Raw genomic sequence first — 24,361 nt, forward strand, 5'->3', positions numbered from 1 at the left:
ATTTGAAGAAATAATCTTTATAGCAAAGAGGACAGATTTGTTTTGATTTAAAAACCATTTGTTTTACTTATTTATTCAGTCCCCTAATCTAAAAAATAGTCATACAACAGAACTGTTTTTGCTTAACATCATGAGTTAAACTATAAAATACAACACTAAGGGTTGAAATGTGCTTCCTGTTCTTTCTTCCAGAATATTTATCCCATTTCCTTCCTTCTTAGTATCAATATCATTATTATAGAACTACTATAATACTGTACAATAGTATAGCACCTGGGCAGGAACTCAGAGAGAACAAAATTCTAGATCTAATTATTCTTGCCATTACTAGCAGTGTGAACTTGAACAAGTCCACTCATCCCTTTAGGTCTTAGTCAAATAAGGGGATTTAACCAAGCAATCTTTGGAGGGCATTCTAGCGCTCAGATTCAATGACAGCTGTTAAGTCTTTTCAAGTTCACCAGTAGCATCAGATGATACAAATAACTCAAAATTAAGTTCAAAGAAAGGTTCAACAAAAGCAATTTTCAGTAAAAGCAATTTTCTTTCTCATCATTTCTCTTAAAATAATTAACTATTTATATCTGAGTTACAAAAATGAAAGCTATTTTAGTTGTGATGAATAAGTTGCTAATTAGGTCCCATATTCATCATGAATTGACTTATAAGTCTGTCATTTGATTTTTGGCAAATTTACCTAGTCTATAAAATGATATTTTCAGATAAGACTTGTTGGTGCTTTAGAAAATGGAGCTGTATGTGGTTTGAGAAAGTATAATGTGCCATAACAGGAGCAAGTAAAGGCCTGCTCTTCGGTTGCTAATAGATTTTCCAAAGATTTTCTTTAAGATTAGGTTGAAGGAGAAATTGGGAGAAGGGGAAAGTGGTGGGAGTGGGAGGAGGAAAGTAGAGAAAAAACCACCACAAGCTTTATGATTTACTGGATGAAAGCTTTAAGGCACAATTGAATTTTGTTCAGAGAAACTTTTATATATTTCACAATAGGGGGTAAGCATCTGTGAAGTGTTATCACTGACGAATCAGGAATTCTCACTTAAAAAGAAATTGGCTATTGTTCCTATGTTTTCAAAATCTTAGTTTAAGATCAAGTTTCTCAAATAGAATAACGTTTAGAACTCGATTGACTATCTGGAAATTCTGGTGAAACTGAGGTGTTTTCATTAATTATTCACATAATTTAATTTTCTGCTTAACCTTTATCAATTTCTGCTAAAGTAGGTTTGAGTACCACTTCTTGGGGACTGAAGACTTCTGGAGAATAAGAACACTTTTCTTTATAAACTCTTTTGATAATGTACATTTTTTTTTACAAGGGAAAGTTTATTTAGACAGTTACAGAGGTAGTACAATAGAAGGGCCCTTGAAGCCTAGGAGAAAGGGAAAGAGATACATGCCTTGAGAGACGAAAGAGGGAGGAGAGGCACAGCATGCTCTGGGAAAGAGAGAACATGTGCGAGGAAAGAGGGGTGAGGAAAGGCAAGGGCATGCTCCTCATAGTAGCCTCCTTTGATAACGTTTTAATGTGACTCAGAATCAAGTACTAATACATAGGCACTCTGCATCTATGAAAGTGTACTTCATACATTTCTGGGAATATGAGATTTAAAAAACAGTTCCAATTATGATGTAATTTTTTTAAGTCTAAAGCAGAAAGGAGAAGTGCCAATATCCAGAGCTTCTCTCTGTTTTCCTTGCATAAATGTGAATATATTGGTGGAGACGGGAGGGGGGATGTGTTCTTTTCTTTCCACAAAAGAGATTAAAGTTTTTGAAAGACCCTGATAAAGCACAATCTGTAATTCATCCCTGACATGGGACCTACCACATGGTTTCAAATAGTAGAAACAACTGGGAAGTGGAAGCAGAAACAACATTGTTTTTAAAACACCCTATTTGTTCCCTACCATCACCATCTATATCGAGGCTAGCAGAAAGAAAAACTTAAATTTGTATTTGTTGGTTGTTGTTGTTTTTTAATGAATCATTCTGGATGTCTGTAATAGAGTGTTTGCGAAGATGAATGCAAACACTCCTCCTATCCTGTTCACAGATACCTCTGCAACGTGACTGCAAATCTGTCCAGAAAGAAGTACAACAACCCTGGTCAGTGTGCTCAGTGGTTAGGGCACAGTTCCTCAAACCAAGGGGTCTCAGGTTCGGTTCCAGGTCAAGGGCATGGACTGGCTTTCGGGTTCGCTTCCCACCCCCAGTAAGGGCACGTACAGGAGGCAACCAGTTGATGTGTCTCTCTCACATCGATGTTTCTCTCTCCCTGTCTCTCCTCCCCTCAGTCCCTCAGTCCCTCGGACCCTCCTTCCCTCCATCCCTTCCATTCTTTCTGAAAAGCAATAGACAAAATATCCTCAGGTAAAGATTAAAAAAAGCCGAGACCGGTTTGGCTCAATGGATAGAGCGTCAGCTTGGGGACTGAAGAGTCCCGGGTTCGGTTCCAGTCAAGGGCATATACCTTGGTTGTGGGCATATCCCCAGTAGGGGGTGTGCAAGAGGCAGCTGATTGATGACTCTCTCTCATCGATGTTTCTAACTCTCTGTCTCTCTCCCTTCCTCTCTGTACAAAATCAATAAAATATATTTTAAAGATTTAAAAAAAAAAGTGGAACTGAATAGAGAATATAGTCAATAATAATGTAATAACTATGTATGATGTCAGATGGGTACTAGACTTCCGGGAAGAGGGATCACCTCATTAAGTTATATAAATGTCTACCCACTATGTTGTATACCTGAAATATTAAATGTCAACTTGTAATTGAAAAAAAAAATTTAATTTAACAAAAAAGAAAAGAGGAGCTGAATTTCTACAATCTGGAATTAGCTGTTTGACTTGCTCTGACCAGTGAGATCTAAACAAAAAGTTACAGGCAGAAACCTTCTTTTGGTGATGTCGAACCACTATGTGAAGACACTTGGCCCAGCCAACAGCCAGAACCAAGTCAAGGGTTCTTCTTTCCTAGTCAAGTCACTAGATGATCGTGGCACATGAGTGGCTCCAACAAAAAAACAGACATAAGCCCAGTCCAGATTGGCTGACACACAAAACTGTGGGCAAGTAGATGGTTAAGCTAAATAAAACAATGCCACAGACTCTCCAAGTCTTCTGAAATCTATGTATAATTTCATGAGTATGTGGCATGTGCACTAGCCTACAAAGAGAGATTCTCAAAGTGGTCTATGAGCCAAATAAAATATTAAACAACCATCTGTCCCAATCATGATTTCACTTAGAAGCTGGCTTTCTTAGCTCTGGCTTGACCCCACCGGCCACTGTGACACTGGTTCCAGAAAGAAAAGGAAACCCTAATTATACCTCCCCCTGTAGCACTGTCCTCATCTCTTCCACATATGCAAGTCTAGGTGAATCAGAGGTTGGAACTTAATTCCCGTCATTTCCTGGATGTCCATTAGGGCGCACACAACAAGGAGACTAATTCCCAAGTTAACAAGTGACCACAAGTGATGACAGACCCAAGAGAAAGGTTCCTTCCTCCCAAATCACCGTTCCGCTTTCATAGAAAGCTGTCTGAAAACCTGCCATGCACATACCAAATTGTCATCACTTGTTCCTTTATGGCAGTGTTTCCCAAAGTGTGGTACGCGTACCCCCAGGGGTACGGGAAGAGTTTGGTGGGGGTACGCGTTGCACCAGAGTTTGGTGGGGATGTGCACTGCACCGTGCTTAGCTGCGCCTAATTCTACGTTCTCATGAGTACGAGGGGTACTCAGCCTTACGAAAATTATAGAAGGGGTACACATATGTCAAAAGTTTGGGACACACTGCTTTATGGTAATCCTCTTTAACAGAAATCACTGTAATTACTTGCCCCGGGTCATAAGAGAAATCAAAATAAGTGCCCCTGAGTACCAAAGCAGGACACAAGGCAGCGCCTGGACCATCACCTGGACCATCGGCAAAGGCTCTTAGACCAACCGGCCCACGCCCTCATTTATGTCAATGACAAAAACAACACAGGAACGCCAGGAACCGGAAATGCGGTCAGGGCGATCCACCTCAGCTCCAGGCACCGTTAGAAAGAACCTCAGGCTGTCACCACAAGTGACTCTCGGGACGGAGACACGCCCTGCCCGGACGGCAGGAGGGTCCCTCCGGTTAGAAATGGGTTTGCCCCGCGGGCTCCCGGCGGCTGGCGTGGGATTGATTACTCAGGACAAACAGGCTGGGAGAGGGGGTCACCTGGTCCTCCGGCTCTTCAAAGGGGGAGGTGCCGCGGATGGCCGAGAACACCTCCAACATCTCGGGAACGAAGATGCGACCCCCCGATGGCCTGGGCTCCGGGACCCGTTATCGTTCTTTGAGCAACACCCCGGCCCAAACCCCGGCCCGGCCTCCAAACCCCGGCCCGGCCTCCAATCCCCGGCCCGGCCTCCAAACCCCCGCCCGGTCTGCCCTGGAGAAGGGAAGGCGACCCGCCAGGCGGGGAGGCCGGGGACTCGGGGGCCCCGTCTCGCTCACTCACCAGCTTGGTGGCCCGGTACGGCCCGGGCCCCACGATGCGGGGCTCCATGGCCTTTGCCCGGCAGTGGCGGCGGTGGCGACACCGCGGACCTGCGTGAACCCTCCGAGCCGCTGTTTGAATCGCGAGCCAGCGCGCAGCGGGCGCTGATTGGGCGGCGGCGCGGCACGTGACACAAACTGCGGGGCGGGGCCGCGGGGGCCCACGCGGAAGGGGGCGGGGCCGGGTTTCCTCGGAGCCCCGCTGCTGCGGAGGCGCTATGGACGCTGCACACCACGGGCTAAGTCGGCTGCCAACCCTCGCCCACCTTGCCCACCTCGCCCTCATTGCCGGGCTCTGGTCTATGAGGTGTCTCCGCCACGCTCTGAGGCTATGGTGGCTGGAGCCACCGCGGACGACCACATAGCCTGTCTACCCTGCAAACACCTGCTTTTTCTGCAAAAAACGTCAGTGAAAGTAACAGTGACCGAAACCCAGCGGGACTGGATAGACTAATCCCTGTCCGTCCTTCCGAGGGCACCGTGAGCCTGGAGGTGCTGCCAGGATTGGGAGAAGGAGGTAGTGAAAGGAAGCGAGCGGACAGCGTCTGAAAGTGGAGGGACATTTAAAAACCAGATGAGATCACTTAGCGACGAGGAGTGTCTATAGGAACAACAAAGGTGGGAAAGAGTCCGATTGAGCTATTTGTTCTTTTGGTAGAGTAGGCTTTCCCTTAAATTTGAGTTCTATATTTTATATCAGACTGAATTTTTCAGTCCCTTGTCACAAGGCTGTGAGTTCTTTTTTTTTTTTTTTTTTTTTTTTTTTTTAACTGCTCAGGATTTTCCCCACCTAGGAATTGGTGGCCTGATGGTTCCATTTTTCCAAAGGACAAATGAGGTACCAACTCTTTGCCTATGACTAAAGTCTGAAGTTCTTAGGATACGACATGAGACGCCCCCTTCCTCCATTTGCTGGTTTAGGTATGTGTCTACCTGAATTTTAGAAAAAAAAGAAAAAAAATCCTGGGATGACACTTAGGTATTTTTTAATCAGAAAAAGCAATAAAGATCATTTTACTTCCAATGAGTGAATCCTTATCAAACTTCTTTTTGTTGGGGGACAGGGGAAAGGAGAGGGGGCTCTGAATTCCAAGGAAGAGATCTTGACAAGGAATACCAATGGGGCTCAAGAGAGAGAAAGACAAGGAATTTCAGAGCCTTGCCCATCTGGAACCTGCCACAGTGATGGAACTGGAACCTGATACAAAACCCAAGAGTCCATTGTAAGCTTTGGAAAAGATTATTCCTCTTACTGGAAAGGCACATCTTCAAAACGATCAGGAGCCACAAAGACAGTGTTTGTAAATGTAGTTAAAGTTGGACTGCTGGTAATCATCCTTTCAATATCACATAAAAATAATTGGGAAATTTCTCCCCATCCCTGTTCCCTAAAAAGTCAGTGCTTTCTACCTTTCTAGTCTAGCTCAAACCACAATATTCTTTCTACTCCTCAAACATACCAAGTTGTTTTCCCAGCTCACAGCCTTTGGCCTGTTCCCCTGCCAGGAATGTTCTTACCCAGCTTTTTGCAAGGCTGTCCCCATCTCACCATTCAGGTCTCAGTTTAAACGCTGCCACCCACTCTTGCACTGTTTTTTTTTCCTTCATGTCACAAAAAGTCTCTAAATTATTTGTTTATTTTTGATCTTCTAGTGATCAAAAAAGGGGCCCTACCTTCTGCGAGTATTTTGAGCATCTGTGGGGCTGTTTTCTGGTTTTCAACAAGATAGGAGGGGAGAGGAAAAAGTTAGGAGGGTCACTACTGGTACTTTGTAGGCGGGAGTCAGGGGAGCTAGATATCCTGTGATAATTTTATTTTTTTTAAGTTAGGCTGCACAAGCAACTGGCCCATGACATGAATTTTCAGTGTCCCGCCGGGCCTTGAGGTCAGTAAAAACCTGTTTGTAATTATCTGAGCCGAGCACATAAATGTATTTTACATAAATAAAAAATATTTTCAGCCAGTTTTAATATAAACTGAAATTTCCAGGAATAGTATGCTCTCTTTAATCTATAAAAACTTGCTTTTCATGTCAGAAAATCATGTAAATAATGGCAATGCAGTCTGTGGTGTTTGAGACACATTCCTGTGACATTCTGCATCTGTAATGGTTGAATGCATGTATATGGTGCATATTGATGCAATATATTTACTTAGTCCTTATTTCAAAATGTCAAATATTTTTTTAAATGATATTAAGTTGACTATTGTTTTTACTTCTCTTTAATCCAAATTTATTTTTATAAGTAGATGCAAATACTTGCCTATTTCATTATATCTTTAGGTGTAGTCATGCTTAGGTATTTAGTTACATTTTCAAATGAATCTGTTTCCGTAGTGTAGTGGTTATCACGTTCGCCTCACATTTTCAAATGAATATTGCTTTATTAGAAATGTATTTCCCTTTTATTTGACCTTTAAATAAAAGGATGTTATGTTAACTCTTAATTATGTGTAGGTTGATTATCTGTGAATTTCATTTTTGCAGAGTAAAAAGGATATTCATTCTGATCCAGTTACAAACCATTGCTGTGGCCTAGAATATAAACTCCATGAGATCAAGGTCCCTTTGTTTTCCATTGTATTCCAGTTCCTAGAACGATATCCGTTACATAATAGATACTCAAAAGTTTTAAATAAATGACATTTCTTTATTTTAATGTAAAAATGTTTTAATTTATTCAAAATAGTTTATCCTGTGTTTTCACACCTGAGCATACCATAATCAACAATCCCTCTCCATTGTTACCCCAATTTAATAAACACGGAAATTGCTAGTTCATGTTTTTGTCTGACCGACTCATGACTATGGTAAATGAATATTTATCTCTGATTTATCTACTAGGAATCTATAGCCAAATTTGAGACCAATTTCTAATAACTATAAAGAATGTAATGATGAGTTATTTTATATTTCTACCTTTATTTTCTACTTATTATCTGATAGTCTATAAATATAAGTCACCTCGGCTTCTTTTGGGAAAGAGGAACTGTTTAGTATTTTTTGTTTGTTTGTTTGTTTATTTTTTAAAGAAATAAATTACACATCAACAAACAAGAAGTGCTGGTAAGAATGTGAAAAAAAGGGAATCCTCATACACTGCTGGTGGGAATACAGACTGGTGCAGCCTCTGTGGAAAACAGTATGGAGTTTCCTCAAAAAATTAAAAATGGAACTCCTATTTGACCCAGTGATCCCACTTCTAGAAATATATCCTAAGAAATCAGAAACACTAATCAAAAAGAACATATGTACCCCTATGTTCACAGCAGTGCAATTTATAATAGCTAAGTTTTGGAAACAGCCTAAGTGCCGATTAGCAGATGAGTAGATTAAAAAACTGTTGTATATCTGCACAATGGAATACGATGCCGCTATAAAAAAAAGAAGGAACACTTACCATTTGCAACAGCACAGATGGACCTGGAGAGCATTATGCTAATAGAAATAAGACAGTCAAAGATAAATATCACATAATCTCACTCATTTGTGGAAAATAATGGACAACATAAACTGATGAACAAAAAACGATCCAGAGACATAGAAGCATGGAACAGATCATCAAACCTCAGAGGGAAGGCAGGGGAGGGTGGGCAGGAGGAGAGGGGAGAGAGAAGATAGAGACCAACAAAAGAGTATAAGCATAACCAATGGACACATACAGGCAATAAGGGGGTGATGGCCTGGTCTAGGGGACAGGGGTGGGGGAAGGTGGGCTGGGAGAGGTCAATGGGGAGGGGAGAGGGGTGAAGGGACATATATAATACTTCCAACAATAAAGATTTTTTTTTAAGAAATAAATTACAATCCTTACTTTTGTAAAGCAGCTTTTAAAGCTTTTTCACTTTATATTATTTGATTCTCAGAACTATTTGGAGATGTAAATCATGAATAACCTATTATTACTACTCAGGAAGCTAAGCTTCAGAGAGGATAAGTGACTTCCCCAGAGAAGTTAAGTGTCCCATTAACAAAACTTGTATTTGAACCTAGACCTTCTTCAGTGAAAACCTAGGGAGTTTGGTTTGGCTTGGTTGTTTGATTAATTGGTTTTTACCAATACCTTCAGAAAGCAAAAAGCATAATTTTCAAATATAAAGTAAAGTTTTGCATTTATATTTATACAAACACACATTTCAGGAGAAGGGGGGAAAAGATAGAAATCTTTCGTAAGTTTATCCAAATGCTCCTTCCCAGGAATGAGTTTCATAAACATTAAACATTTGAATTCTTTTCAACTATGGTTTGGCTTGTTATTTTTGTACTAGAGGCCTGGCGCTTAAAAATTCACCTCAGCCTGGCCTGCCCCCTCTCACAGTCTGGGAACCCTCATGGGTGGAAGGTGACCAACGATCATGGGAAGGCGATGCCCCCATCACACCTCTGCTGCTGCAAACCTCGGCCATCCCTGTTTATCTGAGTCTCAGGTGGCCCTGGGCAGCTGGGCAGCTGGGCAGCCAACATCCAAGGCTTGCCTGTGCCTTGGGCTGGCCCTGGGTGGCTGGGGGGGAGGGGGCTTAGGGGACTGGGGGACTTCAGAAGCAAGAGTGCGGAGTGGCTGGGCCTGCCCCCTGGCAAGGCTGAGGGGACTGGGCACCAACCACCTTGTGGCTGTGGGCGCTGCCATCTTTGAAGGCATGGCAGTCAATTAGCATATTCCTTCCTTATTGGCTGTGGGTACCGCCATCTTTGAGAGATGTGACAGTCAAATTAGCATATTCCCTCCTTATTGGCTGTGGGCACCACCATCTTTGTGATGGTGTGAGGGTCAATTAGCATATTTCCTCTTTATTAGAGGGGATTAACTGGGATTGACTGCATATGAAGTATAAATTTAATCAGATGGCTACACCCCCAAGACAATTGAAATCTCGGCTCTATTTCAAATTATTAAAATTTATTACCACATCCTGAATGTAGCAATTATTAACTTCATTTCCTCATTCCAAGTGTAGCAATTTTAATAAATTACTGTACATATTCTTATCTGGCATATTAAGAGTGAGACCATCAAAATTCTTCATTCAGCCTCAGAACATCTTTATAGAGTGTGAGCCTCAAAAATCTTTATAGAGTGTGAGAACTGGCAGTTGACTTATCACTAACTGACTTATCACCAGCCAACTTATCACTAACATCAGGAAATTTCAAGCTGTGGAGGAAAAAACAACATAGACATCAAGTACATTATGGTGTTGGAAGCTGTATTTCTCAATCACACTGAGTAGGGAGTGGCTGGGAGTCAGACCTTCACTCTCAGGAGGATTCCTGGCCGCCACACTCAGTCCTTCTGCTGTCTGAAAGCTCTCCCAGCCGGTTGGATGTGTCATTTTGAAAGACCTCTGCTGAAACCTGATTGTTCTGCAACTACATTCTGTTGTGTTTGTTGGCATTTAAGCCACCGAGACAGTCTGTTTGCTGAGGTTCTTAAAAGTTGCAAATTCCATGACTTGATTTCCACTGCTATTGGTCTGTCCCAGCACCATTCTGTTGGAAAATGCCCTCCTCTCCCCCCTACCCCCGCAGACACACACACACATACACACACACACACACACACACACACACACACACCAGAACTTTTTGTATCAATACTCTTCACTAATAGAGATCATGTTCTTTGGGATGTGTGTAAAGAAGAAGGCATAAAAACATGTGGAAAATATAAAACCATACTATTTCATTGAAATGGTTTAATAATATTTTTATTTCGGTATTTAAGAAAATAAATGCCACAAAGAAATACGTGCATTTACATCCATTTCATTTATTCAACATGTATGAGTACCTCCTGTGTGTCAGACACTGTTCCGGTCACTAGAATATAGTAGATAAAATAAAAGCCCCTCTTTTCAGGAACTGACATCCCAGTCAGGAGGGAACAACAAGTCAACTATGATCCTTTTTAAAAAAAAACATATATACCAGATGGTAATTGAGTGCTGGAAAGAAAAATAGAAAAAAAAAAAAAAAAAAGTAGAGAGGAGAGGCATGATAATTTGTCCCAGGTGGCAAAGGAGGATCCCTTTGATAACACTTGAGTAAACAATCTGCATGAAATAAAGGAGTAGCTGCCTGGGGGGAAACATTCTAAGTGGACATGTGAATACCAGCCCATGTGAATGCCTGAGGTGGACACAAGCCTGCCATGTCCAGGGATCATGGGAAAGAGGCCAGAGTTTGTTGAAGAGAAGTGAGTGAAAAGGAGAGTGGAGGAAGTGGGCTGGATACAGGGAGGGAAGGGCTTATTAGGCTACATAGTGGGCTCCTGGAATTTGCATTTTACTCTGAATTAGTGAAAAATGTATTAGCCAAAACCGGTTTGGCTCAGTGGATAGAGCGTTGGCCTATGGACTGAAAGGTCCCGGGTTTGATTCTGGTCAAGGGCATGTACCTTGGTTGTGGGCACATCCCCTGTAGGGGGTGTGCAAGAGGCAGCTGATGGATGATTCTCTCTCATTGATGTTTCTAACTCTCTATCCCTCTCTCTTCCTCTCTGTAAAAAATCAATAATATATATAACATTTTAAAAAAATGTATTAGAAAGTTTTAAGCAACAGAATGTCCAGGCCTTACCTAAGATTTTTAAAGCATCCCTATGGCTGCTTTGTGGCTAATAGACTGGAATGGGCAGAGGAGTGCAAGGTGAGAGTGAAAGCAACCAGTCAGGAAGCTGTTGCAATACTCCAGTAGGGGGAGAAAAGTTAATTTGGAGCTACAGTGCTTGATACAAAGTGGCAATCAACAAATATCTTCTGAACAAATTAATGAATAATCAAGTGAAACCACGCTTCTAAAGTTATTCATCTCTTAAAAATAAATGAGATTTATTCTGTGCTCAAGTATGTTTCCTATATATATGTACTCTACAATATAATAAAGTTCTTAGGCTTTCAATTTAACCTATAAAATTTGCTTCTAAACCAAATGCTTTGTTATGTCTTATTGTTCAGTATTATTCATACTTGCTTCTCCTTTCTGATCTGGAAAGATACAGTCCACACTCTATATCTAGTGTTATAATTACTTGCAAACACACCTCCTTCCTGCCACCTTAACACTCACACCTTACAAGTCTATGTTAGTATCAAAATCTTCACCAAGGATACAGCTGAATAGATTCTCATCTTTGGGCATAAGTGAATTTTCTAGTATACTATACTAATACTCATGCCTCTTGCTGCTATAGCAATGTATAACCCTCCAAATCTAGGAAAGTGACCTGGTGGGGGGAAGTGTTTTTTAACTAACATTGTTCTGGCCAAAGGGACATAAGATAAATTAGAGGAGGAAGGTCTTGGAGGTAGGAAAGCCATTCTGAGTGTAGTTAAATGAATACAGACAGGGAGCATTGTTAAAATAGCTTAAACTCATCTTTTGTGTCTCAGTTTTCTAACCAATAAAATGGAAATAATAGTGGTATCTGCTTCATAGGGTCATTGAAATACTTGAGTGAGAATATATATTCCAATTTCTTAGCATTCTGCTTCCCTTGTATGGTAGGCAGAATTCTAAGATGGTCTCCGAGATTCCCGATGTACACACACTCTCCCACATATTCAATCAAACGTTAATCCAGCTACTGCTGGAAATGGCTTTTGCACGGGAAATTAACGTCCCAACTCAGTTGACCTTACAATCAGGAGATTATCTACTGGTAAGGGAGCCTGACTTAATCACATGAGCCCTTAAGGAGGAACGAGTTTTCTCTGGCTGATTGCAGAAGTCAGAGATTTGAGGGGAACTGAGTTCTGCCACCCTGAATGAGCGTGGAAGCAGACTGTCCCCCAGGACTTCCAGAGGGGAACTCAGTTTGGTTGTTGTCTCGATTTCAGCCTTCTGATACCTGACATTCAGAGCAGTGACCACGTCACACCATGCCATACTTCTGACCCAAGTAAAGCATGAACAAGTAAATTGTTCTTAATCACTAAATTTATAGTAATTTCTTATGTAACAAAAGAAAACTGATAAAACTTGTATAAACAAACTCTCGATAAATGTTTGGTCTAGCTCCTATGTGGCTATAGAAGAGATAGAAGAAATGTCAATATTTAGTGAATATTGCCTAACCAAAGAACGTATATGCATATATGCATAGCACATGGACATAGACAACAGTATGGTGAAGGCTTGGTGAGGGGGCTGGGCTGGAAGGACTCAATGGGGGGAGGGGGATTCGCCTGTATTACTTTCAACAATAAAGATAAATTTTAAAAAGAAATGAGGAAGGAAAAGCCATGAATGGCCCTAAATATCGTCTGGGAGACTGGCAGAAAGATTGCACCACAATGAAATCGAACTTGTCTGGATAAACAAGAAGGAGCTGAGAGAAGGGACTTGACATTCATAAAATTCAATTTATGTATTCAACCAACAGAGGTACTTAGAGATACTTAGATATCATATGTGACTTATAGTTTGACGCTTTACCAGGAACTGCAAATATCCAGGAACTGCAAATATACATACAGCTTTCTAAATTTCTTGAGGTGAAACCTTGAAACTCCCAGCTTGGAGGTTGGTATGCAAGAGAATGTCATCAGCTTGAAAGTGAGTCTAGCCGTCCCCTTAGGATCCCTTGCTCCATATGACTTTGATATTAACTCCTCTTCTTGCCTGTGCATGTTAGGGGGAAATATATCATACTAGCATTTGAGAATTCACCCAAGTCATTAGCCCTGTTCCTCATAAATGCCAAAGGCCAAAGCAAGTTCAGATTTGGACATGCAGCATTTGATTAGCAGTGAAACATCTAAATAGAGATGACCGTGGTTGAAGATTTTAGATCAGGAGGACAGGGTAGAGCTTTGGAAGTTGACCCCTGCAGGTAAATGAGGAGTTTAAGGAAGGAAGAATACATAGAGAGAACAGAGGACTTGCTCTCCGCTTCACAGCTGAGCCAAAGCTTCTCTGCCCACGCCTGGCAATTCGCCTGCTGCATTCCTCAGCCTGCCCTAGGCCAGGGACCTCTGGTTTAGCAATTTGTCCCACTCTTGATTCCCTTCCTAGAGGTTTCAACTCCAGCCATCGGTCAAAGACCTTCTCTTCTGTTTTACTGCCAAAGGCACAGGTTTCCAGATTACAAATCAGCACATGTTACTGAACTTTCAGATAGCTGATGAATAGTCAAACTATAAACTTCAGGGTGAGTAGATCAGTTGTCTGGCCTATAGCACCTAAGCTGAATTTTAAGAAAAATGTAAAGAATAAGATAAAATTATCTGCACTTTTTAAATATTCATCACAAAAAGTTCCTGAAATAACAATGTATTTACTACAGCCCCAAATAATTCAATTTACAAAACAAAAGTGAAAGAAGGGGAGAATGTGCAGAACTTTTGGAAAACACTGTCTCGCAGGGGACACTTGTAAGTAGTAAGGTGCCCAGGGCAGGGGTCGCTCCCTGTGGAGCAAGATATTCAACAAGGAATGTCCTACTCTTGGAGGCAGCAGCAAAGAATCCTAGCAGCCAAGGCCCATGGACCACAGATAAACACAGGAGCCCAGAGGGCCCCCAGTGGGGCAGTGGTCAGCAGCGCTAAGTCAGAGCAGGATGAAAATGTGATTGTGAGGCAAAAGCAGCTGGGGAACAAGGCGGATCTGTGAGCCAGGCTTGGGCAGTGTGCCTGTATGTGTTGGGCTATTTTACAGGACTAACAAAGGCAACAATCATTATTTGTTCGCCTACAACACTGCCACTCTTATTTTCTCTCAGAGCCAGTAACTGAAACTGGCTCGGATATGAGAAACAAAAATCATTTTAAGCATTTGTCCTTATGGATGATGCTTACGTTATATTTTATAATTTTTCTTGTTGTTGTTGTTTTATTTCTAACACAGATCAGCTTTTTATCAACTTTTTATTGGATTATAACATATGCAGAGAAAAGCACACAGATTATCAGAATAGGGTTTGGGAATTTTCACAAACTGAACACATCCTTGTAACCAACCTTCAGACCAAGAAACAAAACATGACCAGCACCTGAGCAGACTTTCTCATGCCACCTAGTCTCAACCACCCCTCCCAAGGTTAACTGAAGCAGATCCTTTACTTTTAAGAAAAAAAGAAAGAAACAAGAGTTTACCCCAGACCAAAGAGGGAACAGGAGCCAACTCACAAATCACCAGAAATTTAGTCCACCTACAGTGTAACCCAAAAACCAACTATGAAAGGTGAAGGGATGAAAGGATTTTCTTTAGAGGATCAAAAAACACAGCATTTGGTTTCAAGCTTGACTGGATATATCATTGGTGGATTTTCCTTTCATTTCAGAGAGACTTTCTAGACATTTAAACCTGTTTGACTGCATTTTCTTAACTAGCTTTCTTTGTCGCTTCTGGAATTAACAATAAGGTAGCGCTTTGATTCAGCTCCAATAAGGGATGAGGAGGGACAGTGGCTCTTCCGAGTGGTCCTCAGCCTGTCTACACACCAGAACCCTGGAGACTAAAACATAGATGCAAGGCTGATTGTAGTAGTCCCTTTGGGGAGAGGGGACATAAGAGGAGAGATCACAGAAATGCCACTCCCACCAGATACCCTCCCACTGCAAGCTGTGGACTGAAGGAGGGGTTCTGAGGGCCATGCCAGGAAGTGTCCTGAGGACCTAGGCAGCATCTTGCCTGTCCTGTGCTTGAAGCTAAAGTTATCAGAAGTAGCATACTAAAGGAATGTCAGATTAAGGGCCATAAAAAGAGTCAAGTTAGATCTACAAATTCTGCCTGGTTAGTCCAGGAGAAATATAAGACCCAAGAAGATGGGAAGAAACAAGGTACAATGAGCTGAGAAGCTGAGGCAGAGCTTGGAGTAACCTCAGAGCTACAGCACAAATCGCTAGAACCAAGTTTTGGGCAGAAATTTCCAAAGGGACAGGGACCACATCACCATCTATTAAGAATTCTTGCCCCCCAAATGCAGCTTAAACCTGACCTGAGTGTTGTTTTAACTACCAATTTATAAGAAATGAAGAGAATAGGAGAATATAAGGGGTTGCAACCAGCAAAATCTGAGATGTGGGAGGTTCTGTGAATAACCAAGTATGCGCAACTGCAACGAAAGGGAGGGTGGAGAATGGAGGGAGAACCAGTAAGAGATTTAAGAGACAAATCAACTAATCACAGCGTGTGGGCATTATTTGGAACATAATTCAACCAACTATAAAAATAACAAAAACTAAAAGCAATTAGACAATTGAAGTTAGAATACTAAATAGATATTTAAAGGTAAACAGAAATCAGTGTTTAAAATTTTAGGTGTGATAATTGTATTTTATTTATATTTTTTAAAAATATATTTTATTGATTTTTTACAGAGAGGAAGGGATAGTTAGAAACATCGATGAGCTGCCTCCTGCACACCTTTTACTTGGGGATGTGCCTGCAACCAAGGTACATGCCCTTGACTGGAATCGAATCTGGGACCTTTCAGTCCACAGGCCGACACTCTATCCCCTGAGCCAAACCGGTTAGGGCTTTGGTTATATTTTTAAAGACTCCGTAATGTGTTAGAGCAGTGGTTTCAGAACTTCAGTATGCATCAGGATCACCTGGCAGATTTCTTGAAACACGGATTTCTGGGCTCCGCCCCTAGAGTTCCTAATTCTGCAGGATTTCACTGGGGACTGCAATTTTCCATTTCTAACAAACTAGATGCTGGGTACATGAAGGTCCATATTACTATTCTATTCTTGTTATGTTAGAAATTTCTATTTTAGAAATATTTTAGGATAAAGGAAAAGAAATACTATAAAAATCATTTGGCAATATCCAACATCCATTCCTGACTAAAAAAAATAAAATAAAATAAGCGCTGGCTGGTTTGGTTTAGTGGATAGAGTGTTGGCCAGCGGACTGAAGGGTCCTGGCTTTGATTTTGGTCAGGGGCACATGCCTGGGTTCCAGGCACCATCCCCAGTGGGGGGGTTTGCAGGAGCTCTCTCATCATTGATGTTTCTATCTCTCTATCCTTATCCCTTCCTCTCTGAAATCAATAAAAATATATATTTTTTTAAATTAAATAAATAAAATAAAAACTCTCAACAAACAGGAACAGAACTTCTTCAACCTCATACTAATAAGAATCTATGAAAATCCTACAGCTAACATCATATTTGATGGCAAAGATTGAAAACTTTCTCCCCAAGATCAGCCACAAGGAAAGGACGTCTGCTCTCACCATTTCTATTTAACATTGTACTGGAGGTTTTAGCTACTGCAATGAGGTGGAAAAGGAAATAAAAAGCATCCAGACTGGAAAGAATAAGTTTACCTTTATGTGCAGACAACTGTCATCTATGTAGAAAATCTTATGAGGTCTACAAAATAGCTGCTAGAACTGACGTAAAAAGTTTGACAATACAGTGGCCACTGGGAGGGACTGAGCAGGGAAGGAACTGGATGGCTGTCCGGGCAAGAGCACTCTTTCTCTTTATTCTCTACAGCCCGAGGAGCTTTTCCCCTTCTGAGCCTGCATCCTATCCCAACCTGGAGGCCCGAGTGGGTTGCCTTTCTTCCCTGACTGATGTTGGTTCTGAATACTTATTCCTTGGTTCATCATATTTCCACATGGAAAGACTTACCTTAAAGCAACTATTTTCAAATGAGTCTGACACTTGGGAAGCTTGAAAAACTACTGATGCCTGGGTTCCATGTCCACAGATTGTGATGTAATTGTTCTGGGTCTGTGGTAGGCAAAATGAGACTTGCAAGCCACATGCGGCTCTTTGGCCCCTTGAGTGTGGCTCTTCCACAAAATACCACGGCCTGGGCGAGTCTATTTTGAAGAAGTGGCATTAGTTTAAAAAATATGGCTCTCAAAAGAAATTTCAATCGTTGTACTGTTGATATTTGGCTCTGGTGACTAATGAGTTTGCCGACCACTGTTCTGGGTTATGGTGTGGGCAGAGGATCCGTGATTCCAAAGAGGTTCTAGTTTGAGAATCACTACCTTACAGTAATGTATCTTGCCTTGGAACTTCTCTAAACGGAGAGTTTCAGAAGTGAAACTGGGCAAGAATGGCTGAGGCCCTAAGGCTTTTTTTGTGGGCATCTGACTGCCTACAAAGTTTACCAAGTTTGTTTTATTACTCTGAGTCATAAATTTTATAATAACAGGCCCTGTGGCAAGGGGCAGAGCAAACAGGAGGTGGAAGAAGCCTGTGGTTGTCCAGAAGTGACTACAGCAAGTTAAGTCTATTTAATTTAGGTATAAGGAAGTAACAGTGCCCCTGGGCAGATGGCTTAGTTGGTTAGAACATTGTCCTGTTAGGCCAGGGTTGCAGGTTTGATCCCCAGTCAGTTCACTTCCAGGAATCAACAAGCCAACTTAACCACTTATTCAACAGGCCTCAAACCATATCATAATTATGTATCACCTCAATTTGTATTTGAAAAAATTTCTAACCTAGAGAAAAGTTGAAAGAATAATCCAAATACACCTAAATGCCCTCCAAATACATTCATCAATTGCTAACATTGTGCTCTATTGCCATCTCTGTCTTGCTCTCTCTCTTTTGGGGGGCTGAAGGGAGGCTGAATCTCTACAGTTTAACAAATATTTCCTAAGAACAAGAGCAGTTTTCTATTTAGCTATAATACCATTTTACTCCCAGGAGGTTTAATAAATATACATTATTTAATATATGATCCATATTTATTTATTTTGTTAAGATATATTTTTATTGATTTCAGAGGGGAAGGGAGAGGGAAGAGAGAGATAGGAACATCAATGATGAGAATCATTGATCAGCTGCCTTCTGCATGCCCCCTAGTGGGGATCAAGCCCACAACCCAGGTATGTGCCCTTGACCAGAATTGAACCCGGCACCCTTCAGTCCACAGCCTGATGCTCTATCCACTGAGCCAGGGCAATATATGATCCATATTTAAATTTCTCCAATTTACCACAAAACTTCCTTTATACCTATTTTAATAACTGCACACTGCATAATTGTCTTGTCTCTTTACTCTCCATAATCTAGAATAACCTCCCTTTTTATGAGACATTGACTGACAAATTTGAAAAGGCTAGACTGACTGTATCATTGAATACTGTATGCTGTATGATGCTTCCTATGGTTAGACTCATATTAAATATTTAGCAAGAATACTATGTTGATGATCTTGTGAGCTTGCAATCACATCACATCGGAAAGAACTTGTTTGTCCCATTATCTCTAATGCTGAGTTTAAACAGTTGGTTAAGGTGGTACCCATCAGATTTCTTCATTTAAGTGTATCTTTTCCTTTTATACTTAATAAACAACGTGACACTATGAAAACATGTGAATATCCCATTTCCCAACAGTTTTTGCATTCATTATAATCTGCTATTATAATGTGATCGCAAATAGTGATGTTTTAATTCTATCATTCCTTCTACATTTCTTTTTTGTTTGTTTGTTTGTTGTTGTTGTTTTGTTAATCCTCATCTGAGGATATTTTTCCATTGATTTTTAAAGAGTGGAAGGGTGGGGGAGAGACAGAGAGGGAAAGAGAGAGAGAAACATTGATGTGAGAGAGACACATGGATTGGTTGCTTCCTGCACATACCCCAACCAGGACTGGGAATCGAGTCTGCAACTGAGATATGTGCCCTTGATCAGAAGCAAACCCAGAACCCTTCAGTCCACAGGCCAATGCTCTACTCACTGAGCCAAACTGGCTAGAGCCCTTCTCCATTTTTAACTGGCATTCTATGTAAAGAAGAGCTTCCCTCACCTTCACTCCACTTTCTGTTTTTCTGTTTGTTTGTGGGTTTTTTTGTTTGTTTGTTTGTTTTTAGTGTCATCATGGACTTATGAAATCTTTGTTTATTTAATGAATTATGATCCATTACTGTTATTTGTCTTTATGAAACAGCTCCTGTGTTCTTTCAGTATATCCCATTAATCTTTAAGTAGTGTCTTTATTTCTATCACAAGAGATTTCAAGCTCATCCTTCTCTAAATCTGAAATCAACCATTTCTCCAAGGAGGCTCCATTCCTTTTCATTGGAAATGGTATTTCTCATACCATTTTTCTTCAGTTCTAGTTTTTATTTTTACCTTCCTGGCTCCTGCATCTATCTCTAAGACTTTTCCAAACTCAGGCAGGGGAAATGAATTAACCCTCCTATACCCCAACATCTGACCCAGTGTGTTACAGGACATACACCTTGCCTTTTAATTTGACCAATTTCTATATTGATTCAACAAATATATTTTTTGAGTGAGTGCTTCTTCTACATAGGGTTATACTAAGCACCCAAGATAAAATTCGAAGCAGCACAAGCAGAGTCATGGCCTTCATGGAGCTTACTAGTGGGAAGAACAAATAAGAACTAGATGATCATACAAACACTTAACTGAAAATACTGTGCGGGCTCTACAAACAGGCACTGAGTCCTAGGCACACAACAGAGAATCTGATATACTCTGGGCAGTTGTGAAGGCATCCCTAAGATCTGAGACATGGATAAGCGTTATCAGTTCAAGGATTAGGGGTTTGTGTGTATGTTGGGGGCAGTGGTGGTGGTGGCAGAGGGCTAGGGACCTAGTCAGTTGAACAGGTTCTAGACAGAAGTAAAGAAGGGACTTGGACTATTAGGGAGGCCAAAAAGAATGCTGAGGTCTTTATTCAGCCAAAAGTTAGGGGCGGGGCGGCTGTTAGGGTAACTGGAAGGCTGGGCAGATACTGACTCCTTAGGGCCTTGAGAGCAAGTTAAGGTTTTTAGTTTTTATCATCCATATAAAGGAAAGCTATTAAAAGGCTTAAGCAGGAAAGAGGCATACCTGGATCTATTTTAAAATTCATATTGGCCGATGCAGAAAAGATTGGCTGGGGCAAGGGTGCACGTTAGCATTCCAGGTGGAAGAAGGCTCTTTCCTGCAGTGCACAGTGTTCTAGGGCAGCAGCTGTGAAATATCACTGTCACTTCCTGTCACCAAAGCGAGCACACACCCATTTTGTGGTTCTCTGAAGATTTCTCAGACAATGGGGAATCTAATTAATGGTCTCCACCCTAACTTAGTGTTCCCTAGCAACCCCCACCTCTCTGCTTCCCTTTTTTTCTTTTATACCCGGCAGGGAAGTACAAAGATGAGAATGGAGTTCATAATAGCAGCTTAAGAACACAAAGGTACACAAAGCCAATAAACACATTTCAAAAGCCTTCAAAAGGAAGGTGTGAGTCTCTGGAGGAAGGGAAACAAATGGCAAAGGAGCTGGAAATTTGGTTAGATCCTTTGTGTGAGGAGGAAAGGATGGGGAGAGGTTGGGGGGACCAGTGTCTGAGCACAAGGCTTGCCTTCCCCCTTCCTTATTCCAAAGGTCTGCCCTTTTGCCACCACCCAAGGTGGCTCATGAAAAACCTGGCCTGTCCCAGCCCTGGACATGGTTGAAACAGAGCAGTGGCAAGAGTGAATGCAGAGAAGGAAGGCCAGAGGTCTGTACCCAGGTGGGGCAGGTAAAGTATGAGTAACATGAAGAATTCAGAGTTTATAACCTGGAAGATTCCTTATAAATATGCCCAATCCGTATGCTATGTGAAAGTGTCTAACAGACTTTTTAAAGCTTTCCAACTCCTTTTACAATGCTGGCATAACTCTGACACCACATCTAATAAACCTGGTGTCAGGTTACAAATTTAGGAAAGATAAGGGGAGTCACGTGAGAGTTACCATCTTCACCATTTTCAAGTGTTCAGTTCAGCAATGTTCAGTACATTCACATCCTTGTGCAACTAATATTCAGAACTCTTTTCATCTTGCAAAACAGAAACTCTGTACTCGTTAAATAACAACTCCTCACTCCTCCCTTCCGCCAGCCGCTGGCCACCACCCTTCTACTTTCTGTTTCTATGAATTTTACTACTCCCAGTACCCATATAAATGAAATCATACAGTATTTGCTTTTATCCTATTTTATTTTCCACAATGTCCTCAAGTTTCATCTAAGTTGACCCATGTGTCAGAATTTCCTTCCTTTCTAAGGCTAAATAGGATTCCAATTGCTGTAAATAAACACATTGTTTACCCATTCATCCGCTGATGGGTATTTGGGCAGCTTCCACCTTTGGCTCAAGTGAAGACTTCTATGAATATAGGTGTACAAATATTTCTTTAAGTCTCTGCTTTCTATTCTTTTGTGTATTTACCCAAAGGCAGAATTGCTGGATTATATTGTAATTTTATTTTTATTTTTTTGAGAAACCCATACTTTTTTTTATAGCAGCTGCACAAGGGTTTCAATTTCTCCATATCTTCACCAACCCTTGTTATTTTGTTTGCCTTTTTATTTCAAACAGTAGCCATCCTAATGGGTGTGTGTTTAAATTTTTTACACTATAAAATACATATGTTTATTATGGGAATTAAAGATATAGAAAAAATAAAAATAAAGAAAAGAAATAAGTAAAAACAATGGAGATAGAAAAGTCTCTTCAATAAATTGTGTTGGAAAAACTGGACAGGCACATGCAAAAGAATGGAAATTATCTTACACCACCATAATATTAACTCAGAATATTAATTCAATATTAATAAAGACTTGAATGTAAGACTGAAACAATAAAACATATGGAAGAAAATATAGTCACTAAATTTCTGGACATTTGTCTCAGAGATATTTTTGCAAATTGGACTCTAAAGGCAGGAAGATCAAAAGCAAAGACAGATGAACTGGACTAAATCAAACTGAAAGGCTTCTGTATAGCAAAAGGAAGCATCAACAAAACAAAAAGGCAACCAACTGAACAGGAGAAGATCTTTTCAAATGATACTTCTAATACTAGGTTAATATCCAAAATATATACAGAACTCTTACAACTAAGCAAAAAACAAACAATCTGATTTTTAAATGGGCAGAGGCTCTGAATAGGTATTTTTCAAGGAGGACATATAGATGGCCACAGACATAGAAAAAGATGTTCAACATGACTAGTTATTAGGAAAATGCAAATGAAGATCACAATGAGATATCACTTCATACCTGTTAGAATGGCTACTATCAAAAATAAGAAATAACAAATGTTGGTGAAAATGTGCAGAAAGGGGAAACTTCATACACTGTTGATGGGATTGTAAATTGGTGCAGCCACTATGGAAGATAGTATAGAGGTTCTTAAACCCTTAAGAATAGAACAAGCATATGATCTAGCAATTCCTCTTCTGGGTATTTTCCTGAAGAATATAGAAGCACTAATCTGTAAAGATATATGTACCACTATGGTCATTGAAACATTATTTACACTAACCAAAAAATGGCAACAACCCTGAGTTCAACTAAAATCAGCTCAATCAACCCACTGACTCATAAAACTATAGTAAACTACTAAGATTTTGAGGTTGACTATTAGATAGCATTATTCTGCAACAGTTAACCTGAAACTTATAACAAATACTAATAGTAGATCTCTTTGTATGAAGAAAATATGGTAGATTACATTTTCCATTTATACTTTTAGTGTTTTCCACATTTTCTATTTCCAGCTTGTGTTATTTTTTAAATTGGGTGGGAAAGAAAAGAAAAAAAACAACAACAAAAAAGCAACAACAATGTAAATAATTAAGTTTCTTCTTCCTAACTTTATATATTTTTAAACTAGAGGCCCCGTGCATGAATTTGTGCACCAGTAGGGTCCCTTGGCCTTGCCTGTGTGATGGGATCGAAACTGGCTCTCTGACATCCCCTGAGGTGTCCCAGATTATGAGAGGGTGTAGGCCAGTCCAAGGGACCCCACTGGTGTACGATTGGGGCCAGAGAGAGATGAGGGATGTTGGCCAGCCAGAGAGGGACTGCAGGAGGGCTCCAGAGCATGTCTGGCCCATCTTGCTCAGTCCCAATCAGCTGGATTCCACCAGCAAGCTAACCTACCGGTCAGAGAATCTGCCCCCTGGTGGTCAGTGCACATCATAGTGAGGGGTTGAGTGGCTTTAGCATATCATTAGCATATTACACTTTGATTGGTTGAACAGATAACTAAACAACTGGACACTTAGCATATTAGGCTTTTGTTATATAGTATTAGAATGAAATTGTTTATTTTCTACAGTGCATGCATGGCTACAATCAGTCAAGCACCGAGAGTTTTACATGGTAAACATTGTAAAAAGAAAAAGGACATCTTAACAACAAAATCTATCCTGCCTGTCTTGGTGCTCTTCTCCTTGCTAGCTTCCCTAATTAGGCAGAAAGAAGACCCTTCCTTTGTCTATTGTCTTTAGAAGCATACACCACACATTTCTGCCTTATTCTAACAAACTTTTTTTTCTTTAAAATAATTATAAAAATAAGAAAAGGGGAAACTGTGAGCGATCAATATGCTTAATTACTAACTAATTAGTAATTCATTTACTAACTAATTAGAGGGTAAGAATTGAAATGTTGCCCTCATGATATTGAAGAATTCTACCATCTGTCTATGTATAAGTTCAGGTAATACTCTGCCCTTTTTCTTACTTCATGCATCAGGGTAAAAGTTATTTAAATCTGCAGTCCATATCATTTTTCCATATTTGCCCTGATTGTCTTATGTTTGCAAACTGGGTATGTACAGCCATAAAAACATATTCCCTACAAGGACACATTTGAAAAAATTAATGTATCAAAGAACATTCTATAATCTGATGTTACAGATATGTTTTAGACTAGCAGCTTTCATTCTTCAATTTTACAATCCCTGTGAGTTAGAGACAGGACTTTTTATTAAAAGTTCAGAGCCAAGTAACTAGAAGTACTTAAATCTTTCTACATTGTTTATTTAAAAACAATATCTAAAGTTTCTTTTTCTTTTTGTGTAGAAGAAAAATGAATGCTGTTT

General features: G+C 40.5%; 1 protein-coding gene and 1 long non-coding RNA gene across 3 annotated transcripts in view; both read right to left on the reverse strand.

Moving 5' to 3' along the window:
- The window catches only part of DEPDC1B (DEP domain containing 1B), a 51,274-nt gene extending 46,561 nt beyond the window's left edge, over nucleotides 1-4,713 (reverse strand). The window contains exon 1 of one of the 2 annotated variants that reach the window (XM_036409686.2): nucleotides 4,518-4,695. In XM_036409686.2, the coding sequence (XP_036265579.1) occupies nucleotides 4,518-4,565 (48 nt within the window). In that variant the 5' untranslated portion in view covers nucleotides 4,566-4,695. Of the gene's footprint in view, nucleotides 1-4,517 lie in introns of both variants that reach the window. The other variant, XM_036409688.2, reaches the window with a different exon arrangement.
- A 4,644-nt stretch (nucleotides 4,714-9,357) lies between these two features.
- LOC123651231 lies at nucleotides 9,358-21,785 on the reverse strand. The gene is made up of 2 exons (XR_006739790.1): nucleotides 21,754-21,785; nucleotides 9,358-10,450 (listed from the first exon to the last, which is right to left on the reverse strand). It is a non-coding gene; the product is annotated as an uncharacterized LOC123651231 (long non-coding RNA).
- Nucleotides 21,786-24,361: the final 2,576 nt, after the last annotated feature.

The sequence above is a fragment of the Pipistrellus kuhlii genome, unplaced genomic scaffold (genome assembly GCF_014108245.1).
Source record: "Pipistrellus kuhlii isolate mPipKuh1 unplaced genomic scaffold, mPipKuh1.p scaffold_m20_p_4, whole genome shotgun sequence".
NCBI lineage: Eukaryota > Metazoa > Chordata > Mammalia > Chiroptera > Vespertilionidae > Pipistrellus > Pipistrellus kuhlii.